Source organism: Diadema antillarum, unplaced genomic scaffold, assembly GCF_040938485.1.
Source record: "Diadema antillarum isolate AM-2024a unplaced genomic scaffold, OU_Dant_1.0 seq00001012_RagTag, whole genome shotgun sequence".
NCBI lineage: Eukaryota > Metazoa > Echinodermata > Echinoidea > Diadematoida > Diadematidae > Diadema > Diadema antillarum.
The window spans coordinates 632302-659068 of NW_027271848.1; the positions used below are offsets into that span (position 1 = coordinate 632302).

The 26767-nt window shown below is 37.4% G+C and overlaps 1 protein-coding gene across 1 annotated transcript; it reads right to left on the reverse strand.

Annotated features, from left to right (window-relative positions):
- Positions 1 to 2583: 2583 nt before the first annotated feature.
- LOC139742665 (peroxisomal acyl-coenzyme A oxidase 3-like) lies at positions 2584 to 23608 on the reverse strand. Its single transcript, XM_071653193.1, has 15 exons — positions 23182 to 23608; positions 22088 to 22318; positions 20989 to 21063; positions 15650 to 15739; positions 13543 to 13775; positions 12556 to 12652; positions 11645 to 11827; positions 10980 to 11102; positions 10235 to 10355; positions 9467 to 9589; positions 8130 to 8240; positions 6731 to 6885; positions 5478 to 5613; positions 3890 to 4044; positions 2584 to 2979 (listed from the first exon to the last, which is right to left on the reverse strand). The coding sequence occupies exons 1-15, from the start codon at positions 23446 to 23448 to the stop codon at positions 2860 to 2862; spliced, it is 2220 nt and encodes a 739-aa protein (XP_071509294.1). The 5' UTR covers positions 23449 to 23608; the 3' UTR covers positions 2584 to 2859.
- Positions 23609 to 26767: the final 3159 nt, after the last annotated feature.

The window sequence follows — 26767 nt, forward strand, 5'->3', positions numbered from 1 at the left end:
TCAATGGGAAATTTGTGTTATAGCAAAATCAGTCCGTCCTGAACAGTCTCTCATAGACCATTAACCCTAAAATATTATCAGTGCTTTATACAAATAAGTCCCTATAGGCAATAAGGGAGTATACGTTGTGCAATGACAGAAGTGTCATGTTAGCTCACACATACCCTTAAACAAGACCAGATAGCTTTCTTAACCCTGTGCGTGTCCCTGCACCTTGCTCATAACTTTCTGAGCTGTCGTAGTGATGGCACATTGCTCAATTCCTCTGGGGAACTTGGCCTCCATTGCAAAAGTAAGATGGCCCACTCCAGTACAGTATAAGAATGCAACAGTGCCACATATAAGTTTTACTGTGATACAAATTGGAGCATAACAATTACTGGTACATGATTCACATGCTTGCAACAGCTAGGATGTAAACACCTCATTATGATGTATCAGTAAAGACAGCACACTGGTTGCTTTGCTGATCTGAAAATAAAGCACAGTGAGGGACGAATAACACAGAACTGTAAGATATTCATAAATTGGGAGTATAATCTACCACACCTAAAATGTCACACTTATGCACAATCATATGCACACATTCATTTGCTATAACACCTGCATACTCTCCATTCTACAACATATTTCTTCATACCTGAAGAGCATTTTTGAAACTTGAATCTTCACAAGTGTAATTGAGCTGCATAACTGCAATGTTTGGCAAGATACAAGTGAAGAGTTTGGGAAATATTGAAAAGAGGAAAAGATCAAATCATAAGAATTAAAACAAAAGGAATGATTATAGCAGCCTGTGCACATTACTGTTATTGAAACACATAATTTGTGGTCTTTTCGATGCAATTATAAATACAACTACCTCATTTCAGTGCACTCTAAGATTCTACAAGCAAAACTTTCACAAATATATCCACATAATTATCTACTACCTGAAAGCTGCAAAACGTTGCCAGATCATCTGATAATGAGCTTGATTCTAATTTCTCATTGTCTATATTCCTACAGTACTTGCATATATGACAATAAATTGCACCAAAAGTTGGGCAAGAATTTAGGACAATACTGCAGAGTATCACAGCAAGTTTGTTGAGGTTCACGATGATCAATGACTAAGTGAGCATAATTATATCAAGATTGATCCGAAACAGTACCAAGGTACAGTGCACTCCCATTATGATGAACATCGTTATAACGAAATTCCTGTTACAACAAAGTATAAATTCAGGTCGCAACATTATCTGCTCTTTGCATTTCCGTTGTTTATTTGTTCAGTTATAACAAAATTTTGATATAATGCAAGAAAACTGCCGGTCCCCGAGAACTTTGTTTTAACGGGAATCCACTGCAACAGGAAGTTTGGAATCTTGAATTAAAAGACCCTATCATGGTATCTCGTACTGGGTCCTACGTCTCCAAGCAAATTAAGCAATGGCTCTGAATTTCACTTCTAAGCCCTATTAAAAGGCTTTGATGATTCTCCTCATTTAAATCTTTTGGTCTGTTATTCTAAATTTTATGTACATATTTTGGTGCCAAGTAGTGTGCCCAGTAAATATCATTAAATAATTACAGAAACAGCATGAGTTGTGCCTTTCTCACACACTTTGTAGGTATCACATCACTACCACATTGGTATATACATGTATATGAGAACATACTTCTACACTACATGATCATGTTCTTGAAGATGATTTGAGAAACAAGCAGTACAGAATGTGTTGTAGATAATTACAATGATATTAATTGGTTATTAAATATATCAAATATATTTCATAACCAATGAAATTGTCATTTTCAATGACTGATAATCCATTTCAGTAACATAATTACAACTAATACTACCAAGGAGCTTTATAAAACATCTTGATACTACAGTGTACCTATATCTTGTCCATTTTCAATCAACTGCATACATGATAGCTGGAAAACCTCAATACAGCTGACAGTGAACTGAAAATAAAACCATTATTGCATCTTAAAATACATGTAGTTTGAGAACTGTTCATTCAATTTTAGCAAGAATTAGAGTTGATTACATGTGTAAACAAAATACAAGAAACAAACAAATAAGGATTTGGCAAAAGGAATATTGTGGTATAAGATTACATCGCAAACATGCAAAATACTTCAATTTTCATACTTATTAAGCTTTACACTCATCACAAACTCATCAAACATCAAGTAATATTGAAGTTCCTAGAACATAATACAACTGATTCATTAGTAGCTCTGCCACTGTAGATGCCAACTGTCAACCCTGTAGATGTATTTTTACTGGGGTATACATGTCATCAATGTTGTCATCCATACCACGATTATTACTGAATAAGTCTCCATTGTCATCATCATCGTCACCATCACCACCATCATCACCATAATTACACCATTCCATCTGTCCTCTTCCAATGGCATCATTTTAATCATTAACCCATTGAGGACCAGTCCCGAGTATACTCGGGCAAGTGTCTATGGAAAATGCGTGTTGTAGCAAATCATACCGTCCTCAACGGGTTAATATCATTGTTAGATAAGCATCACGTTTGAGACGGTAAATTATTGTCATCTTCATTTTCACTATCGATGCTTCCCATTCCTCATCAACACAAAGCAAAATCATCTCTCCATCAGCAACACAACAGTATCATTTTTACCCCGTTGAGGACGAGTCCCAAGTATACTCAGGCAAGTGTCTATGGAAAATGCATATTGTAGCAAAATTAGCCCGTCCTCAACAGGTTAATCTTCAATACTGCCAATGCTGTTTAACCCTACAATCCCATCCATTTTATTTACACTCTCAACATCATGATCCATTTCAGTTGCATCTTGACCAGTCACACCATCCGCATGCAAAATTCAAAGCTTGGCGGTGGGCAGTGAGCCAATCACAGGCTTATCGAGGAACTCCTTCCACCAATCAGGTCGCTGCAGGCATTCCGGGGTTTGGAGGATAGCATTGTACAGCCGCTTGTAGATCTGTGGGTGAGAGTAACACAAATATATACTCCATCACATTACTGTTGATAGTGTTCAAACCAGAATGACTTCAAGACGCATGCTCACTTGGGATATTTAACCCGTTGAGGACAATTAAGTCCCGAGTATACTCGGGTAATTCATTGTCTATGGGAAATGCATGTTGTAGCAAAATCAGACCGTTCTCAACGGGTTAAAACGAACTCATGAATGCTCTCCCACCATCTGTGGTATTTGCAGTCTTACACAAAATGGATGCACAGTCCCCAGCAATGAAATAGCAATGGGAAAGATTTTTTTCGTGAGCTCATACTTATAAAGAATATCAAATACCATTTATGCTTGATGCTGACATGATATGCAAAACAAAACTTTGTTTCACATAAGAAACAAAGAATTCACAACATGTGATGGTTTATCGAAGTATACAGGCTATTGGTTTTTCTTCAACGCCGACTTTAAAGGGATAGTATAGTACCGGTATTGGTGGAGATGAGGATTGGGCTTTCAACTTTTTGCGAGATACCAAGAAATCACATATGAAATGATACAGAGCATACCATTCTAAAGGGAATTCAAAGTTTGTTAGATGAAAATCGGTTTGAAATGGCTGAAACATCAAAAAACAAAGTAAAACAAAATGATCCTAATAAATGGTGGATCCCACCTTTTAACATGATTTCTCTGTTTTGGTTATCTCAGCCATTTCAAAACCAATTTTCATCTAATAAGCATTGAATCCCTCTTAGAATTACATGCTTTTTAATATTTCACAAGATATTTCTCATTACCTAATGGAAAAATGTTAAAAACCTGAAGTTAGGTATCAACCAAACATATAGATCCCTTTAAGGATTGCACAGAAGACACATACGCGGTAAACACAAATGACACAAGAGCAGCTAATCACCTGTCCATCTGAAGAACCAATGGGAGAGTTGAGGATGAAATCAGTGGGGGCAAGGGCATCGACCAGGGAGACCGCATCGTTCTTCAGGTCACCACACAGCTGGAGGATGGCATCTCGAATGAGACGGGCGGTGGCCGCACCCGAAAAGTAACCACCTGTGAGGATCAAAGTATAGCAGCCAGAAGGGAGGGGTGAATTTGACTCATCTTTAAACCTTTGTGTGCTTTTATAAGCACTGATTGGTACAGAAAACCCTATTGCACTTCACATATTCTCCAAAGTCCCTGGCACAAAAAGGGTGAAGAGTGCTACATTACATCTTGAACTGTACTCCTTTATACTGCTATACAGAAATGAAATGGTTAAAAAACTAGCCATTAAAAAAAAAATAAAAAAATAAATTTCTATCCGAATCTGCATTACTGTTTTAGTTGTTTAGGCTTACTTGTTGCGCAATACTGCCCAAGGGTATACATTATTGACAAATTTAACGCTGACAGATTTTTCATGATTTCATTGCAAGAAACATGACTGAAATAAGATAAACTAAAAGAGCCAAAGAATCAAAAGAAAACAAGAAAGAATATGAAAAAAAAACCTTTCCCTGTAATTCACGTACGTAAGAAGACTTGTGAAGCACTGGCATTTCTCACCAAGTTTCAGTCAATGTACAGCATGTAAAGACAACTTAATTTTGTTATGACAGTTGATGATCTGTTTGCACAAACTGCCAATGAATGGTGCTTACAGATGGTGATGCTTGAAAGGTAACTAACAGGCAATATAATTGTGACCGTGCATCACAAAACGAACAAAAAGTCGCACCCCTTGATTTTACGTGAGACTCACAAAAGGTGAAATGGGTCAACCAAGTCAATCTTAAGTTTTTTCATCAATTCTGAAAGAGCTGCTCCTCTTCTACATAATTTCTAAGTTTGGGATCATAAAGTAAATGGTAAAGTGTGTGTTCAGCAGTTTTTGTACAACCTTTTTTTCATAGAGTAGTGTGATCAGGTATGCTATACAGAGGCCCCTTTTTCATTTCTTGAAAATCCTTGGCACACTATTCACTTTCAACTCTAATAACTTTTGAAGGGATAATGCTACTGCTTGAAAGTTGGTATTAATCATGGACAGAATTTGTTAATGGAGCATCCTTAATTTCAGCCCAATCCAATAATCCCTTCATCGTTAGTGCTCCTGTGATTTACATCCTGTTTGTTGTCCCAATCATTACACAGCAGGCATGGCTTGGTAAGGATAAAGTGCGTGAAGAGATTGACTCTGTAGTTCAGAGCCTCTTTTCTCAGTTCACACTTTTCCAGAGTGTGAGCTTTCTTTCCAATATTTAGATAGGTTAAGAGAGTCCATTTGTTTTGGGTTAAACATCATTTTAAAGCTTAGAGTCTGTTCTTTCAGAATCTGCCCTTAACTAAAAATCCATGTCTGGAGACTTTTTGTTGGTTTTGTGATGCAGGGTCACAATTGGAAAAAAACCCAAAAATGTCTGGATGTTTCCACATGACCTGCAATTCTTCAATGAGTGAAATCATCATGCATGGAGGCAAAATAATGCTAACATACAAACCTTGGTAGAGTGTGGACATGTGTTTCTCAAGGCTCCACAGACCAAACAGACTGCAGAGTTTGGTGAGGACAGCCCTCTGCTCCGGGAGTAGATCGGCGCCCTCAACGTACTGCCAGAACTGATCCAACAGTGTGTGCTACAGTCCAAATGGGGATAGGAAATCATTCATAAGTACTCATTCACATCAAAGTCCAGTGGGATAAAAGTGTTGGAAACCCTTCTCAGTATATAAAGTGTTATATAATGTTGTACTCAAAAGGAATAAAAAACCTCAAAAAGTTGTTGAGAATGTTATAGTATGGAAGTACATGAAATTCACTAAAGTTATCTTTGCACACTCACAAAGGCATAGCTCCTGCACACAAATGATAATGATACATCATCCAACATGAGTGCACTTTAATGGTTCAATTTGACAGGGTCATCCACCAGCTGATGTACACAAATTTAGATGACATTCAGCACAAGCTGGGCAGAGACTGGTCCTCTTGTTAACTTTAGACTCCTATCCAGCCATCTTCTCAGATGGAAAAATGAAACAAACAAACAAACAAACAAATGAACAAACTTCCATTTTGAAAGAGCTGTCATCCATTATGACAGCAAATCAGTGATAAATAAAGAAAACCTATCAGATAATTGATGAGCTTGATACTCTAAACCAATGTTCCATGGGGCTTGATGCTCACCTGAGCTTCAAAGAGGAGAAGAATTGAGCTTGGAATAAACCTCCTGTGTTGACTCACAAGGATGTCATTAACTGAAACAACTTTTGTCAAGCCTTACGAACAGATGTTCTTCACCACTTACAGTACTGGTATGCATTTCCAGCTCAGGGTTCATGTGCTACTTCTGAACATATACAAGATGACGTTCAAAATCTACAGTGTCTTAGCTCTCGTCGGGGTCCCCATGGGGAACACTGTACAGTCTGAATAAGTCTTGTATTCCCTACCCTCAACAGGATAACACTATCTGCATTTTGTATAGCAATTCTGATCACAAAGTTTTGATGGAAACGGTGTACAGGATTATTTTCCCTCAGGGTGAGTATAACAGTAAATAATAAACAGACATTGCCCAGTTTGGCTGCAATTTTATCCAGACCTGCACTTTGACAAAGATGAGGGACAAGGTTTAACTCATTTTCTTGGTGGACTAAATACAAGAATGTACTGCCTACAGCACAGACCCTAACTAACAGCATCTGGTCTAGGTCTTAGGAAGAACTGATGGGGAATATAGGAACAGACCTGCATGTAGACCAGGGCCAGGGAGCGGCAGAAGTAGACCTGAGAGTCGTTCCGGGCGGTGAAGGCATCCTTGCCATTCATCAGTTCATGCTGTACCTTGTGGGAGCTCTCCTGGAGCAGGTACACCACCAGCCAGCGATAGGCATCAATGATCACTGGTGGGGATTTGATTCAAAGAAACAACAATGAAATCAATGAAATATCAAGACTCCTGAAGAAGGCCTAGGACGCCAAAAATTTGAGTCGAGTAAACTCATGCTTTATTGGCCAAAAATGCATTACCAGTTTGTTTCTTCATTTCTTCATGGAGCCAATATGTGAAATCTCAACATGTTTGGACCTAGAATGAAATCAATGAAATATTCATAAAACAATGCTATCATCCACATTGATACACACAAAATCAAATACAGTGGAACATCGTTTTAAAGAGGTTGGATATGTCAAAACCCTCTCATACCACAGTGATTTTGCAGGTCTTGACTCTTCATATTTCATTGTTTTTGTATCCCGTTACAGTGAGAAACATTATAACAAGGTAATTGTTATGATTTTTAGGCACTTGTGCAACAATTTCTTCAGAGAAAAGTGGGCATGAGGGAAGAAGTTGGCACAAGATAAAACAAGGAAATTAGAGAGAGGGGAAAAAAAAACCACCTAGGGTCAACACCAGCCAGGCAAATTGGATTCAAGCAGGAATCAATTTGATAAAATATATATTTTAGCCATTATTAACATTCACAGTGATGTTTACAATGATTAAGATAAATTGTTCATGATTCACGATGAATTCAATTACTGTATACATACGCCAAATATTTCATGAGGTTTTTATTTTCGTAAATTTTGCAAGTCAGGTGCAATTTGTGAATTTAAAGACACACAAAAATTTTGACTCTGATCTCCCCAACATGAATGTGACGTGCACACACGATTCTGTTCAAGACAGCACTCCACAATCGCAAATTTAATCATTCGTGAAATTGTTGAGAAGTCTCCATTCGCAAAAAAATTGACTTGCTATTAAAACATATGGCGTATACCGTATAACCCTTGATTATGCTATCATTCGTGATGTAACCTGGAGTCCATCGTGTTAAGAGTCAAGAGAAAGGTAAACAAGACAGAAGATGATAAGGAGACAAAGTTCATGAGAACAACAGAAAACTAAAGAATCAAAGCAATATTGAGGGGGGAAAAACTCCAAAAATATATGAAGAAAAAGGAGACAAAAAAAAAAAAATTCATGATTACAAAGGGCCTGTAAAAATCTTACTAGACGTAAGGAACAAATAAAGGTTCCTTGCAGAAACTGCTTTTGTATGGTGTGAAAATTCCCCTCTGCTTCATTGAAACGCCCATACCACTACTCAACATCTGTCACTTTGAGGAGTCTCACCTTGGGGTCTGATAACCTCTTCAAGGGTACTTGCTGTGAACCTTTGTTTGATGATGTCAAACATATTGTCCAGAAAGTTCATGGTGCCAACAGGGGAAGAAATGGTCTCTCCTGCAAAAAGATTAAAGGCATGGTATAGTAATATTGTACAGAGATGGTATAAATACTCAATTCAGAGTGATACACACCATTAAAACCAAAACAACAACAACGTATTGGTGGAGATGAGGATTGGGCTTTTAACTTTGTGCGAGATATCAAGAAACCATGTGTGAATTAGTACAGAGCACACCATTCTAAGAGGAATTCAAAGTTTATTTGATGAAAATTGGTTTTGGAATGGCTGAGACATCAAAAACAAAGTAAAACAAAGCGACCGTAATAAACTGTCCCGTGGTCTCACCTTTTATCAGGATTACTCTGGGTATCTCAGCCATTTCAAAACAAATTTTCATCAAATCATCTCTGAATTCCTCTTGGAATTACATGCTCTTTCATATTTCATAACAGGTTTCTCATTATCTCACACAAAAATGTTAGAAACCTGAAGTTAGGTCTCAACCAAAATTATTTGATCCCTTTAAACAGAGAAGGATATAGTGAAGTGACAGAGCAATGCATAATTCAATGCTTCCATGATAGTCTGAAAAGTTACATTCATCGGTCCAACATGTACCATTTACCTTACAAGTGAATTGCAGATTTTTGTATTAAAAGTATAAAAAGCTGTAGGTTGCTGTGCCATCAAGATAATAAGAGGACAGCAAGCTTACTAGTAAAATCATCAGCGTGTCTGCCTTGCAGTCAAGAGGCTATAGGTTAAAGGTCAGGTGAATAGGGTCATGTTCCACTGACGTGTTCCCTCTAGTAAGGGGCAAAAATATCCTGTCCCTCTTATGGAACAGTGATTGCAGCAGGAGTTCTCGCATCTGAGAGAGAGAATTCACATAAACCATCCCACTTTACTCTTTGTGCACACCAGCATTCAAACCTGGAGGTGTTTCATAAAGCTGTTCTTAAGTTATGAACGACTTAAGAACAACTGGAACACATTCTGATGTTCCATACTTACCAGAATTTCAGTAATTCAGCACAAGAACTGATCACCATTCATTCTTAAGTCATTCGTAACTTTAAGAACAGCTTTATGAAACACCCCCTCATGTTATGATTGATTAGATACATTGGAACATGCCATTGGACAATGAAACAAATTCCTTGGTGTCTACATCACTGGGAAAGTAATGGTTAACAGTGAACAGTATAAACTTGGAACGATTTTTCAAAAGGGATAAGATGACTGGGTAATAAAAGAATAATATTAACTGTGAGCTCACCCCTCCGCTTCGCAGCTGACAGGGCGAGCAGGTGGTTGCTGGTCTGTTGCAGCAGGACGTTGTTGTCGCCCTCGTAGGTGCAGGTAGGGTCATTGTCATCACGCAACACTCCAAACCTGTTGACTGTTGATTAATGCACAAGGAACAGATGTCAACATACAGACAAGAAACAGAGAACTTCAAACTACTACAGAAACACACACACTATAAATTAGCAATGTTATTGGATTCATGACATCTGATGAATTATTGATGCATATTGTATTAACTAATAAACTTGAATCTCATGTGTTCATGTAAATGACAGTGCTTATTCACAGTATATCATTGACTGAAATTTTATCTCTGCTAATGGCTGTAGGTTTAAGCATTTAAAAAAGAGATGACCAAAATAGGAGCCTATTATTGATCTAAAAGGCATGATATAGCCCCGGCTTAGATGAGGATTCAGGTTTTAACATTTTGTGAGATAATTACAAATCACTTTAATGAAATATGAAAAAGCATACAATTCTAAGAGGAATTCAAAGTTATTTGATGAAAATAGACTTTGAAATGGCTGAGATATCTACAACAAAGTATTGAGTGGTTCTAAAGGTGGGACCCAATTTTTAATAGAACTTCTTTTTTTTCCGGATATTCCCTTTAATATCATCATAAGCACTTCATATCGCTATTATCATAATTCACCATTAACATCATTATTCCTACTGTTTTTCATATCTTTACTATTGCCATCATTGTCATCATCATCAATGTTTTAATTACCCCAGAGGTACCCATGACCCCCGCAGGCCTCCCTACACTCCTGGATACAGTCCCTGGCTAACCAGCTGCTCATGGGTTTGCTGGCACTGGATAAGGCATGTATCTCCTTTCCTAGCTCTGCCTACAGTCAAGACAATGCAAAACAAAGCAAGAAAAAGGAAAAACACATTTCAAAACCAAAAATATTGAGGCTGGAATAACAAACGTATGAATGGGAAAAAGAAGGACATAATGCCTCAACAAAGTGTGGCAATGTCTAAGATATAGGACAATTTGTTGATCAGTAGTAATAAAAGCAATTCAGTGCAATAATTTCATGAATTTGAAAAATATGCAGAACCCACATTGAATTAAAGAATTAGAACAAGCACTGCCTGTTGGGCGGAAGCTTGGTGGTCTGGTAGATAAAACACATTTTCTGTGAGCAGGAGGTTGTAAGTTCCAATCCTCCCTGAGTATGTATACCCACAATTTTTTCATGGTTACTACAAAAGACAATGCTTAATCTGATACTTATTAATTACATCAGAGAAGGGCAATTTGTCAATATGTTGCAATTTCTAAGAATTTCTGAGACCGCAAGGAATGTTTCTATCCCCCCCCCCCCCAAAAAAAAAAGAACAAACAAAAATGATTCTGAAGCTGAAAACCTCACAAGCCAATCTGGAATTTGAAGCCACAACCTTACACTTCACCCAGGCACTGAACCTGAAGACCTCAGCCCCCACCACACCCATGTTCTCACCTGTCGCTCACTCTGGTCCCCCATCATGAGGGCTACCTGGCACTCCACGAGACCCTCATACAGTCTGTCACAGAAGTAGTGGAGGATGTAGGCTGCTGCAACGTATGGGATGAGTCTCCATTGCTATGGTATACAACAAGTTTATAGAAAGTTGGCATACCATATAATCAGACTTGATCAATGGAAGGAGACACCAGTGTCATACCTGTCCATTTACTTCAGATACAAGCAGCACACTTGAGGCCACAATGCCACAAAGATTACATGGCATACTTTCGTAGACTTAGATTATGTTACTTTTTTCAAGTTTTAGATTTTTTGAGTGATCCACATCTTACAAGCTCCGCTTTCAGGGGATCACTCCTTTCCATCACTACATTTACTTATCGTCACCATTGCAAAGTATGCATTGTTACTATCTTTACATATTCATTCATTCATTTATTTTGTACCGAACTTATGATGCGTACTTCTTCAAATTGTCATCAATTTTATTAATCAAACGTAACTTTATCTTTGTAATACCTTTTGTTGGATTGGAATGAAGCACGATTGAATTGAATTGAATGAAACTAAATTGAACTTAACCCTTTCTTCGTCAGAAACTTTGGACAGTGTGTCCAAAGCTGCACACAAAGCAGACTAAGGGTTAATCCACAGCTCACCTGCATCTGGTACTCGAGCACCGGTAGCTCCTCATCAGGCGTAGGTCCAAACTGCTTGCGGGCGGCCGAGTACCGGACAGCGATAGTGATGGCCAGTTTGATGTTGCCCAGACCAATGGTGGTAATGCCCACACGGCCGGACGAGAGAGCACCAATGGATGCTCCAAATCTCTTGTTGGGATCCTGGGATAATTAAATGTGTACAATGGAAATATATCACATCACTTGCCTGTTTTATGGCCTGGGATTAGCATATCATGCCATATACCCTGTATATAATGATTAACACAAAGAGGAAATTAATGCTTATTATGTAATGGGTGAAGTACGGCAGAAGACACATCATCTACCCTTCATATAAATGAATGAACAAATATACCTCACATTACACAGCCCACTTTCTTGCCTTGGGAAATTCATTCCTATCAAAAAACAAAAAAACAAAAACAAAACAAAAGCATAAAAAAACTTTTGCCCTATTGAGTACATTGGGGAGTGTCTGGTACAACACTCTCACTCTAGGCGCACTCGTCTTTCATCATCCGTTACCTTTACTCAACCACACACGAAAAAACTAGCTGGTGATGCAGCTTTCTCTTCGTCTGCTCCTAGGCTGTGGAATAAGCTCCCTCCTCTTCTCAAATCTTCCCACACTTGATCATTTCAAACAAAACTTGAAGACTTATTTATTTTGATGTCCCTCTATGTGCACTGGACTTATACTGTCACTGCCTGGTATTTTGTATATATTTTATCTCCTATGGCGACCAGGGATGACATGTCATAGCGCTTTGCATCCAGTAGAAAAGGCGCTCTATAAATGTCTATTATTATTATTATTATTATTGTCAGAAGAGTCCATATGAGCTATTAATACCTATATATTTGTAGTTCGCTGCTAGCCATCTTACCTTGAATGGAGTGACGTACTGACCACCCTCCGTAACATCTCCAGTACGATTGATCAGATTCTTCCTGGGGATGCGGACTTTGTGGAAGGAAACAAACCTGCAGCAGAGAATAATAATGATAATTAGACAAATTTCTATAGCGCAGCTACTATGTAAATATACTCTACTGCACTGTGATGTTACAGAGCTCCTGACATTGTCACTGATTTGACACACGAAAAATAGATAACAAATTAATCAAAGGCTTCTGAAAAAAAGATAAGTCTTCAATAAAGATTTGAAGTGATGATGCCTTCCTCAGTTTCTCGGGTAATTTATTCCAAAGTTTTGGAGCAGCACAGCTGAAGGCAGAGGGGGAGTTATCAAGGCATGCAAAGGTCAAGCAAATTCTGAGTGTTTGGTTTAATCAAAATTGAGAGCAAGGACTGATGATTTTCCTGCTAAGCAAGTTAAAATGATTATTAAAGCAAAATAGTTGCCACATAATGTTACAAAAAAGGTGGACAATTTAGAGAGGAGTTGTGACTGGGAAGGATCATGGAAGATTAGAAGCTCCTAATTTCAAGAACAAAATGAGAACAATGAATTATTGCTCGAAAATGCATATCATAAATAAAAACCTTAATCTATCATTTAATCATATGTTATATTGATAGCTTTACTGTGTTCTAAATTTCATCCAGAATAGTCATAACAGTGACAATCTTAACTTCAAACTCCATAAAAAGTAGAGTCGATGAGTCCATATTATTGTACTCAACATCATGAAAAACATCATTCATGTTCAGTCTGCCCCAACTACATAAATCTACCTAACCCGTTGTGGACGGACTGATTTTGCTACAACACTCATTTCCCATAGACACCCGTTGAGGATTCATCCTCAACGGGTTAATGATGACATCAATGGACTCTGAATATGATCACAAAACTTAATACACAAACACACAAACAAACAAACACACACACACACAAGCAAATCATTACCCGTTATCCAATCCATGCAGCCCAATTTTCTCCCCCAGGTCCCCCACAAAGACGCCAGGGAGGGGCAGGAGGGTCTTGGGGTCCCGGAGGGGGACCACAAAGGAGTTGAGTCCGTGACAGGTGCCATCGTGGGTGTAGAGCTGGGCGTATAGGATGCAGTGGGTGGCCTGTTTACCCAACAGCCCCACCCACACCTTAGCTGCCTCAATGTCTGGTGTGTTAATTACAAACTCCTGCCAGGTTGGATGAGGGGGTAAGGTAAGAAAGAAGGGGAGGTTGGTGGGATCAGAAAGAAGGGTAGGGGAACAAACATAGACGGTATAAATTCATCAATCCACTGGGGTAATCCCTGAGTTTTGGCACTATTTACAGTCAATCTAGATGGAATAACAAGGTTAAAAGCATGCAAGATTACCAGGCTCTAACTTTTACCATATTGCGATCTAAGCATTATACGTAAATCATAACACAGCTGTGGTATCTGGTCTAAAGGCTGGAGGAAATGCTGCAAATTCAATAACAATTTTCTGCAGCATTCTTACTGAATGTGTTGTGTATTATGTGATCATGTTGCAAATACAATGGACTAATTTAGGGACCTATTGAAAGAGAGGCCATTTTATTACAAATCAGAGTACTACTCTTATGTGGCAATATATTTATATATACACACACACAAAGAAAAAAAAAACACATTAGGTATCTACATCAGAATACTGTATGTTTAATCACAAGGTAAATATAGAAGTGAGAAACTAAACATGTGATTGTGGGTCTACACATATTTTAAACAGATGAACTTGTTAAAGCTTTAAACAGGGCATCTTTATTCCAAACTCTGTCTTGAAAACATAGGAGTACTTCTTAACAAGGATTGCTAATTAACCAAACTATATTTCTTTACTGTACATAATGTGTTATGTACAGTGTGCCTGTACCAGGGGCGGATCCAGGAATTCTGTAAAGGGGGGGCGTGACTAATATTTCTGGTGCCACTTCCGAGTTTCATTTCATTGTTTTTCTTTTTATTTCTTTTGTTTTTTACGAAAAATAAAGGGGGGGGGGGCGTGCGCCGGTTGCGCCCCCCTCTGGATCCGCCACTGCTGTACCGATATGAAGGTTTAGATTTCATCAATATCGGATCTAGCTAAATATGCACCACATGTCAAGTTCAAATTTCAAATCAAACTTGGGAGCAGTTGTAAGATCTTTTCAACTCCTGAGGCGAATGTTCTTTCAAAATAACTGACGAACTCTGAGCATCAAACAGTGCTGCAAATATGTTAATAGCCATCCAGTGTTTGAAGTTGTGATAACCTTGTTGGATAAAAAAAAAAAAAAACGGCCTTTATGCTTACACTGCTGGAACAGAACTGATATAAACACATAATTATACTTTGTACTCTGAGCATGATAGACACCTTCCCAAGATAATGGCCTGACTTGTCTCTCAAACTTTATTCAATCTGAAGGTCTTTTATGCTCGCACAAGCAGTCTAAGAAATGACTTATGTTCAGCATCCTCTTGTTTTGCAAGTCAAATTTAAACTTTTCTCGCAAGACGTTTCATGTAACATATGGAAATTTATACAAACTTGAGGGTACTGGTATTCTACATTCTTCAAAAAAAAAAAAATGTTGTATGAGACATTTTCAAATCCAAATGTTCAGCTTGTCAGCATGAAGGACAGATAAAGCTCACTGTGTATTATTACATGAATTCCCCAACAATTTATTTCATTTAATAAATGATTTTGCAGACATAAAGTCACTGGAAAAGTAAACCCCTCACAATCACAAACTCAATCAAAGTACAGCTGCTAAAACATGGCCTAAAAATTATCAGTCACTGGTGCTATCAAAGTATTCAAACTACCTGGACGCAACTTCAGAAAAGAGAATTTTGAAAAAAACAAACAAACAAAAAACATTCGACATGATAGAATGCTTACAAAATTGTGAAAACTTTAATTCCATCTTTCGGTATCTAGCTGGAAGTAACTTATCATTCCATATCTAAAACTGAGATGCCATGGGTAGCAGTGCAAACTAAGAGTAGTAAAAAAAAAACAGCAACACTTGACTTGATCTCTGTTTTCAATCTTACCTGAGTACTGGGGTCATAGGTCGCGGTTGTCCTCATGGCACGAGTGTTGGAGCCATGGGCCAGCTCAGTGAGAGCGAAGCAGCCCATAATCTGGTCAAAGGTCACACACGTACATGTATGATGTGGGATTAGATCAGTGTTAATCTCAATGAATGCTTTTTCATTTGTTAGAGGACTGTGATCAGAACTGGATCTAGTAATTCACCATTATTACCTTGTTCTTTCTACTGCAGACTCTGTTCATTGCTTGATTCAATGCCCATCTAACTCACAGAGGTAATTCCAGGAGCAAGTGGACATATAGTTCTTATCTGTTTGTTTGTTTGTTTATGCTTTTTACAGGAGAAGCCGTCAGATATCAGTTCTAGGACAGGCTGATCATTCAATTCCCAGGATATTTTTTGGTCTCTGCATCAGTGAAATTATGAAAGCATAAAATCACTGTGTAACCAGAATATTCTAGGTGAAAGAACAACAGCTTTGATATAAAATCTTAAATTGTGAGACAGTTCTTGAAACAATATCTCATTTTTCTTGATTACCTGCTTTTGACACAAACTATGATACAAACATACCTTCTCTCAGCAGATCTTGAACAGAAAATTCATCTAGACAGCTTTAAGGTGGATTTACATGTATAAATCTTTAAGAGGCTTTAGCAGCCCAAGCCCCCAACTCCCAAAACAAAATATCAGAAAAGAGAATGAGGTGTTTAGAGAGAGTGAAGACAATTTTGGAGAGACAGATCAAACACAGGCATCAAACATGATAGATCACAAAAGGCCTTATTCGCAGTTTTGTCAAGAATTATTAAAATTTCTGAACATTCTTGTTCAAATATTGTGAAATTTAGCCATCTAATATAAATCATATGCATATACTACTTACTAGCTTTGTGCAATCCTAATATATTTCAGTGAATGTATCACACATCTTTTTGTTTAATGTTTGTCATACCAATGTCTGTTTACATGAATTGTCTTATAAATCAAAGTTCATTCGAGTAAACATTCAAGAAACTGTAAACATCCAAATCTTTTGGGACAAACAATGCCCAATTTACCACTATCTCAGAAAGGCTCATCATAAGTAGTATTTTTTTAATACATATACACCAAATATGGTCATCGAAACATTTTGGGCTGACTCTCACATACTCACTAAAATTCGCATGATATTTGGTGATTACATGTCCAAAAGTATGAGAGTTAAAAAGAAAAAGCCATGAAATGCCACTAAGGTAACTTTTTAATTTAAGGTAATCTATTCTTGTTTAATGGGATGGAGGGAAACAACAACAACAACAACAACAAAGACCTGGGGAATGCTACATGAATCTGGTTGCGTAATCAATAATGCATTGCTACTCTATTAAAGAGATTTCTGAAGTATATCAAGTCCTTCTGCTCTTCAAACACGCATGACTAGAAAGATTGTCAACCCTTAAAAAGATACCTAGATAGATGAATTCACTCTGATTTGTTTTCATATTCTTGTATGTATCATAGTACGTAAACTACAGCAGCCATTCGTCTTACAAAAAAGTTCACTATCATATATGTATTGGACTATAAAAACCCTGGAAAACAAGGAAAAAAGTTCACCAATATAAATGTACACACTGTATGTCTGGCAAGGTCACAGAACTTACAACGTAAAACTCAATTGAATGAAAAGTTTGAGTAAACAATGGTGACGTTATGCCACAGACAAGCTCTGGTAACAACCAGTCTCTGGGATAAAAATGGGATGTTCATATCATATTCCCTTATTGACATGTGACATCAGTGAGTTATACACCGACAGCAGTCTGCATCATAAGTCACTAAGTACCGACAGATGCATCTCAAACTGAGGTTAAGGAACTCTCAAAAGTTTATTCATTGCAGAGAGCGGGGAGGTGTGACAGAGAAGAGTATGTATTGTATGACGAAAGCACACACTATTAGGTAAAACTTCCCTCCTCTTCCTCCTCCTCCTCCCCCATACTTCCATTGTAAACTCTATTTCAAAAGATGACAGTATTTTGCAATATAATAAAGATTCTAAAAATACTCATATTTAGGAAAAAAATTCTTTCGCATGATTACAAGAAAATATTGCATAATCTACTTTGATTAATGCATAATCATTATTTTTTTGGGTGGAGGTGGGTTCAGTTTCAGTTTGGAAATTAAAGAGATGCTTCAAGACAGTGGTTTCAATGCCTGGAAATGTAGTTGATATTACAAGTTGGTAAGTTCTCATAATAAGGCATGGGTTCAAATGCACATTCTGTCAAGTACACAAAATGCCCCTTTACCCTGAAAATACAAAATGAAGAAAAGAAAAACACAATCTTTCAAGAACAACAACCCTTTTGAAAGTCTAAGTGTACTGTCGGACAATGAACAACCTTTTTATATCACAAATCTTTGACAAAAAAGAAGAAGATCAAGTCAAAGATCAAAGATCAAATCTACTGTATATCCAAGTCATTGACTATTCAATTAGTCTAGCTGCTTGCATGAGCCCTTCATAAATTAACCAAATTTCATGATGACTGATCAATCTACCAGGACAGAAAGGAAAACAAGGCAAGTGCCATAATGTGTCTCGCCCATTCGCGTACAAGAAATTGTATGCGAATGGGATATAACAGGGAAAAAAAAGATAATCAGATAAAAAGAGATATGAAAGGGAAAAAATTTATGGAAAAAGAAATGTGCCATAAAAACATAACATTGGGCCCTTAAAGTTCTTTGACCCCTGCCTGTGACCATTGACCTTGTGGTGATCATCCACTCCCCAAGGGACATCTACCATCCAAGTTTGGTCACAAATGGAGTTATGGATCAAAAGTTATGACCCATAATAGAAACGTGCCACAAAAACTTAACATTGGGCTCTGAAAGTTCATTGACCCCTGCCTGTGAGCCTTGACCTTGAGGTGACCTTCATATGTGGTAAAATGTGAAACTTTGTATGACCCCTCTTTCCTCAAAGTTTGATTGCAATTGAAGCTCAGAGTAAAGAGTTATTGAAGTTTTTGTAGCGTTACGAACAGACGACGGACGGACGGACGGACGGACGGACAGACGACGGACGGACAGGCGATCTCTTAGTCTCTCCTCATCTCCGGTGGGCTCGACAATAAACAAAAAATCCTGAAATAAAATGTCAGGTACCTTCAACAATAACACTAACCACTAAATGACCCACAGAGTCTTTCACAGATTATGTGTTTCTGAATGAGTGGAAGAAAGGTACATAGCAGCTCATTTAGAAAAACAGATGCAGGACATGTCATCAGAAAGTGAGAAATTTCTACGTGGTTTCTGACTTCGACATTACACACTTCCTTTCAGATGGTACTTGCTCTTTTCCCTACGCAGGAAATGAACTCTTATGACTCTCTGCATAATTAATCCCGTTTGCGCTGGAGCATTTCCTGAAGAGAAAACTGCTTCAAACAAGAAGTCCACAGAAGAAATTTGGAGCACCAAATTACAATTGATGAAGATTTCATATGTCAGTGAATGCTATAAGACTGAATAATGGAACCATCTGTACGTGCTAAGCTTGAATTACCATTTGCACATACATTGTAGCATGTTGTATGCGCATTGCAATACGCATTCAGCGATTGTGTGAGAATTGTGAGTAAATTTAACTTGATAAATTTACAAGGATCACATGTGACTACTGCTCAGGTATCAGATGATCAAAATGAAAGGGATAACAACGATTATTTCTCTGAAGCTGTTTAAGGGCAGCAAAGGGATTTGAACCAGGGACTTTGGGATCAAGATAGTTTGTAGTCTTATACACTGAGTGATAACAGTTCCACTGGATCTCCTACCAGTAAGAATTTGCGACAGTGTTTCAAGATCAGGTCCCTAACTAAGTATTCACCCTTGCTGCATCTTCGTGGGTACCTGCCTAATTTCATTACATTGGATGGGTATTTTAGGTTCAATTCCATTTTGAAAAGTATTCAGCCTAGTTTTTAAAGGGTGTTAACATCTGACTTTTAAGCTCCATGGTGGGAAATTGCTAGCTTTGCTTCATGTTCCTGTAAAGGGCTAATACAAATTTCTCATTCTGTTACTGAGGTTTTCTATGGCATTTTTTTCCCCTCAAAATCCTGAATCATGAAAATGATCCAAAAAAAAAAATATTGTCTTAGATACAACATTCTACGTCAGGAATATGAAAGACAACCCATAATTCCTCGTCAAAACCCTTGCAAGTTCAAAATGATTTGGTAAAATTTCATTCATTTGTAAACAAAACAACAAGGTCTTCTACTATGAAAGTACAGACAGACTAATTTTTTCTTTTGAATCAAAATAATATCAAAGTTGAGGATGATACTGACTACTAAAATATTTAGTCAAATCAGCATGCACAATAAGCATAACAAAAAATAAAACATCTTGTAACAACAAGGCTTTGGGGTAAACTGACTTGAGCTTGTTCAGCCAAATTTTGCTATCATCAGTAAAATCCTTTAACATCTTATCTTTTATCTTTTTACTTTTTTTTTTTACAAGACGCTTAGTATTATTGATTTGGAGGCTACATATGCAATTGTTTGAACAGTCATTTCACACTTTGTCCAAAGGATTACTCATTACCTCCGCCAAGGGAGGAGGTTATGTTTTCACTGGCTTTAGTTTGTTGGTTGTTTGTTAATAGCTTGTTAGTTTGTTTGTTCCTTTCTTTGTCTGTGTGCAAAATATTTCAAAAAGTTGTGCAAGGATTTGGATGAAACTTGCAGGAAAGGTTGAGAATGACACAAGGAACAGATGATTAAATTCTAGTAGTGATCCGGAAATTTCTATGAATTTTATAATCAGAAGGATTTTCAATATTTTGGCAGGCAGGGTCAATGAACTTGGGAGTTCATGCTGCACATTTTTGAGGTTTTCATACGCACAAGGTGCGCGCTCTAGTTTCAGCTAGGGCGAGGTGTGCCACACAGCTGAGGGTTTATCACATAACAAAGGCTTCTATACAGTGCACTCCCGGTTTATTATGATAACGAAATTCCGGTTACAACGAAACAAAAATTCAGGCCGCAATGCTACCCACACTATCTATTTTTATCGTTTATTTGTTCGGTTATAACAAAATTTTGATATTACGATATAAAACTGCCGGTCCCGAGGACTTTTTTATAACGGGAGTCCACTGTATTGGGAAATCGGGCGATTTTTCAGCATGCACACGTACATGTATGGGTGGAAATCACTGATCTCTATGGAAGAGCAAGATCATCAGTGGAAAGTAGCTGCTCGGCGGAGGTCTGCGCTCTCAGAGTGCTTTTCTAGTTTAAAAAGGTGTACTACACCTACCTCTAATCTTTCGCTCTGTTCAATGATGTCCTCATAGCGTCCAGCACCACTGGCCCTTAGTGTCTGTCCAAACAGCTACATGAGGAGGAGAAAATTGATAATAGATCTTTTGTCTCATTATCATTATTGGATTCACATCTAGTTGTCCTCTGAGAAATAAGGGACAATAAACATGGATATTACTCTGCATCACAGCCTAATAATCCATGAAGCACAAAGTTCTTATATTATATTATTACTCTCTGTTATTAATACTCAGTTTTAGATATAATTTGACAATCAGCTGAAATCCTGTCAGAGCTGCAATTCCTAGAATATTTACTTCAAATCCCCTTTCTCTTTACTCCCAATAGTTTTGTCTCTAGATTCAATTAGGGATGACAAAGTACTGCACCAGCCTCAAAGTATGCATCAATATCTCAAAAGAAAAACACTGGCATTAACTTGAATATCTGCAGATAATATTAGATGATAATAATAATGATAATAATAATAATGATGATAATAATAATAATAATAATAATAATAACAATGATAATAATAATGATAATAATAATAATGATGATGATGATGATGATAATAATTGATAACAAATAACACGTAATACTGATGTTTCTAAGCACATTAGTATGGACAAATATTAAATCAAAATACAGCATTAGGTAAATGTTCAACAACATCAACAAAAATTAGGATAACATTTGATAATGATAATGTTTCCATTCATTTATTTCAACTTTAGATAAAAAACAAACAAACAAAAATATGTGGTATAGAAACACCACTGGATAAACACTACTGGCCTCACAACAACCTTGTTCAATTCATTCCATTATATAACTTGAAAATGATGCAATAATACCTTGAGAATATGAGGAATAATTGATCTTTTAGGGTATCAAAGCATCCATTTCAGTTTCGCTGTTAGTAAGAGGACCTGGAGTGAGCTCTGCCAGCTTATTATCATCACAATAATTTAAAGAATATATGCAGACAGAGTACTAGTAGTTCATGGATCCATCTACACTCTAGCAGAGCAAAGATATGTACAGTACAGATCTTCACTGATCTGCCATATAGAGTGCAGGTTTATACCCACATTTTTGTTGAGGTTGAACTTGGTGGCAAGAGCCGGCTCATACAGCATCATGGCGTTGTTGAACCAGTGGATGATGTTGGGGTTCTCAATGATGCTCTCCATGGAGATGAAGTTGTAGCGATTCAGCTGCTTGAGCTGCCGGAAGACGAGGGCTCTTGCCTCCTTCATCGTCAGTGGACGCTCGCTGTGCTGGAACAGGGGATCATTCTCCAATGTTCTCCAGATTTTGTACTGAGATGAGGATATCATCACATTGAAAAATAATATTTGATGTTACAAAATAAATTCCAAATATCTGGATGTTTTCCTTCTTTTCTTAATTTCATGCAAACGAATTTCCATCATACATTGTGGTGTGCGCATCATACAAATGATTTTGACCCTATCACACCTCTCTATGGTCTTCCTGCCATGCTATGGCCTGACATCACAAGCTTTACAATGTATAGCATTTTAGTACTCCAATTGAGTCTGACTCGAGGGTTGATTTCCCTAAACTTTGACTCACTGAGTTTTACAAATTGTCTTTACTGACTTTAGCTTTAAAAATTAGCCTTTTCTTTGGCATTCTAGAAACCCTTCTAGTCATATTCTAGACACCATGCATGCTTGTAAACATTGTTGATCTGCCCCTGATTACAGTTAAACTGCAATAAAAAGTAAGTAAATAGTACTACAGATTCAACAGTAATTAGACGTCTAGCCATAGGCTCTTAAGTTAAAGTAGTAGCTGGTACCCGGTACACTACAATGACAATGTAGAAAATATTTCCCTAACTGGATCTGGATAGTCCAACGTTTGCAAGCAATGCTTCCAATGCATGCACTATTGTATTTGGAATCAATATTCTGCAACCTGTAATTAAATTAAATCTTCTGGCTACCATCTACACTAGGCACAGGCACAGGCCACTGTAAATAACAAAAAAAAAATTTAATGGTCATTTATCATGATAGTAACTATAGTTAGACCTCTAGTCTTACTAATCTAACGTTAAAGTAAACATTTACTAATGCTAGAAGTAGAACTGATTAGTCTAAACACCTAACGACAACGTTAGAATTCTAGTACAGTAGGCCTACTATTGACGTACGTGGTATCGGATGGAATCCTCCCCTTCGAAGGCAACTTTCAACAATTTCCAGTCGAAACTGGCATTCTCACGGTAGCGATCGAGAGGTCCTGCGGGCATATCAGGCAAGACGTTCAGAATATCTTTTTCCTCTTCCACGGCAGCCGCTGCCGCCGTGTCCGCACCGTCATTCCGTGCCGCTACGCCCGGCGTACTCGACGACCCGATTCCAGCAGCGCTCGCGTGAGCCGCAAGCTTCTCGAGGATGTTGTTTTTCACGTTAGACATGACTTTTGCGTCCTTTACCTGGAGTTGTGAATCTCCTACAGGTATCTGGGCAATGACTGAGACTCCTAAAGTAGGCCCTTATCTTCGGTGATGATAGATGTGACGCGAAGTAGGTCTAGTTACATGCCGATATTGTCTCCCCTCCTAGGCAATCTAGCCGGTAACGGGCTCCATTTCTATTGTACAACCGGCACTTTGACCTTATGTCAACAGACGGCCACGTGATAGTATTTGGGGTCACCGCACTTATAGTAAACGGCCCCGTGTAACTCGTCCTGGGAGGTGTTGATCCGCCTTCCTGTCTCCAAAAGTTTTTGCTTATCGAAAATGTTTCTTGTTTTCGTTGTCTCTACAATTATTCATTTTCTTTTCTTTCTTTCTTTTTTTCACTGGGCTTTATCGTAAACTTTTGTTTACTATGATTCCCAGGTAGGAGCCCTACCAAGGAGGTATCTCAAGAGATGGATCAAGTTCCAACTGCCTACTGGTTCACTACTAGTATTCAATAAGCTATTTTCTATGAATGGACAATTTAAGAATTCCACAGGTGCTTCTGTGCCTTTGATGTTCAATGCTTGAAGCTGCAATCTTCCTGAACAATCTGAATATTCATTTTAATTACGCTAACATAATATTGGGTATACATGCTGCTCTATTCCTATCAATTGATATACGCGGTAATAATTAAATGGAATGAAATTTCACTTATAATTACGATAATGCATATATAAAACAAAGTTAATCCTGTCCAAAAATAAGTGCAAAAGTGTAAATCTGATCCAGCTGTATATTGTGAAAGTGTTTGAAATTTTACCCTCGTAGATATAGCCTGTTTTATCACTTAATTCTCTGATTATTGCCAGCAAATGAAACTATAATATGGTATCATCTTCAAATACAGTTCTATATAAATAGATATGTCAGATTAGTGTCCAGACATGTCCAGTTGAATAATTTGTATGTCTATTTCAGCAATATATGAGCAATTTCTGTTTGCGCAACCCTGTGTCTTTACCATTCTCTACTGCCCACTGTTTATAAGTATAGGGATAAAGTAATTACCACAATAAAAACATATATACTTCCATAGAGAGTGGCTGGTTATTATATGCAATGAGACATGAATTCATCATCTTCCTGTCTGTGAGGAAGATGGAGTTAACATACATGTACCAAGTAGTTCAAATATCTTGAGTAGTGGCTAATTAGCACTGGATCAAAGTGAATAAGACTGTGGGTGACTCAATTACAATCTCTGGAACGTACCTCATGGGCCCTATTAATAGATATAGTATACACTCATCTTGTTTGCAGTAATCCCAATCACAGCACCTTAATTGGAAGCTATACCAGGACATACATGTAGGCAACTACATCTGGAGAGTGATGAGAAAAAAAGAGTGAAAAATGCTAGTATTTTTAGCATATTTTAGCAATTTTCCCTGACACATATTCAAAATATGCCTTTGTTTCATTGTTTGTCTGTTCAGCAGCAATAATCTCCAGGCTGACACGCTCACAAAACACAGAACAAATAAAAAACACAAAGATCATACTTTCCCATGATTTAAAGAAAATTTATTTGATGATGAATGTTCTTGAGTTGCATGATTCTCAAAGAATATTTCCTTGTATGTTGACATTTTATATTTCAACAAAATAGAGAGAATCAGTGAAAGACAAAAAATATGACCACGTAAAGACGGCACATATAATAATACCCAGTACATGAAGAGAGCACACATCACCATTCTCAGTACCGGTAGCAGAAAAACAAACAAACAAACAAACAAAAAATAAATAAATAAACCTAAAAGCACAATTTGGCATTGGTACAGGCTGATATCATCTTGACATTACCAGTTTAGTTTCTTTTAAAAACACTGAAAAAACCCCACAAATTATAGCTGAGAAGTAACAAGCCCTCTGAAGAGGTGTCCATTTCACATAATACAGGTTTGCAAAGATCCAAAGTTTTTAAACTTGTTGTTACCATGGTAATGACTCCAAGACTCCCATCTGATTGGTTGTGCATGGCTGTTGTCATAGAAACTGGAGTTTTGACATCATGATGTAAATGGAAACCTATTTGTCATACTACAGAAAAAAAAACTGTCACATTGCATATCATGAATACTCTGTTTTCACTGTGCGCAATGAGTCTATCTTTTTATTCTTTCCTTTACATTGCGATAAAAAGATGAATGACTGCTTTAATATGTACCAAACATAAATCAAAACAACTGAAAATTGCCAATCAGCATCAATTCATCTAAACCTTGCTTGAAGTGTGAAACAAAATATTTGGATTTACAAGATTTTAAGGCAAAATATTTCTTTATGGGGGGGGGGGGGGGAGTTGGCAAAACCAGGATAATATAATTTACAAATTTTCATAAATCCCATATACAAGAAATTCAAAATAATCAATCTCCCACTACAACACAACAATAAAGAATGTTGAGAATCCTGACAGTGTCTGAATAATAATGCATCCTAAGCCTGAGAAATCAAAACAAACCTACAAACTACTTACTCCCATACACAGAAAATGCATTTGATGAGCAGATATGATAAAAGCACATCTCAGCCATTTACCCCATTCATTGGGGGCACTGAGTATTGCAGTATGAAGGTGACTGGCTGAGAAAGAAATCATCATGCAATAATACGTACTGTCAAAAAAAGATGAAATGTTCCCATGTATTTCAATTTCACAAATTTCCCCGAGAGCCAAGATTCGCAAAATTAAAATGCACATGAAAGTTCTTGTCAACACTTTGTTGTACTGAATGCCAGCAGCAATTCGCAAATATTCAATACCATGAAAAAAGGCAGCGAGCTCGAATTTGCGAAAATTTAATGCCAGGAAATATCTTGGTTTACATTACTTTACCTTGTACCAGACAAACCTACTTGTGTACCCTGTGATCTGTAATCAATTTCTACTGATGACATGATTACAATACTGCATATTTTTAAATACAATTTCATATCAATGACATCACATAAAGTCATGATTTTGATATGATACTGGCACAAGATAGTACATTTTAAAGACAAAAGATATGGAGTCATGTAACACTGTCCACATTAAGTATAAATGTTTCATGTGCAAATGCATACAATCACTTAACTGGAAGCACTTGAACAGAGTCAGAGCAAGAGATTTTACCAATCAAAGCAATATAAAAAATAAAAAATAAATCAGTGGAACCTTGTGACATGTACACGTATGTATAATGAGGCCAGATATAGCAAGACAACCGATTAATGGCGTGATTTTGCCTTTTATTTTATCTCTATCCAGTATGAGTAG

Excerpts from the sequence above, each read along its gene's own strand:
- LOC139742665 (XM_071653193.1), bottom strand. The coding sequence starts at position 23,448 with ATGTCTAACGTGAAAAACAACATCCTCGAGAAGCTTGCGGCTCACGCG. Across the intron at positions 11,828-12,555 it reads AGTACGTCACTCCATTCAAG|GATCCCAACAAGAGATTTGG; the intron begins GTAAGATGGCTA and ends TAATTATCCCAG. Across the intron at positions 2,980-3,889 it reads TTGGTTCTTCAGATGGACAG|ATCTACAAGCGGCTGTACAA; the intron begins GTGATTAGCTGC and ends TCTCACCCACAG.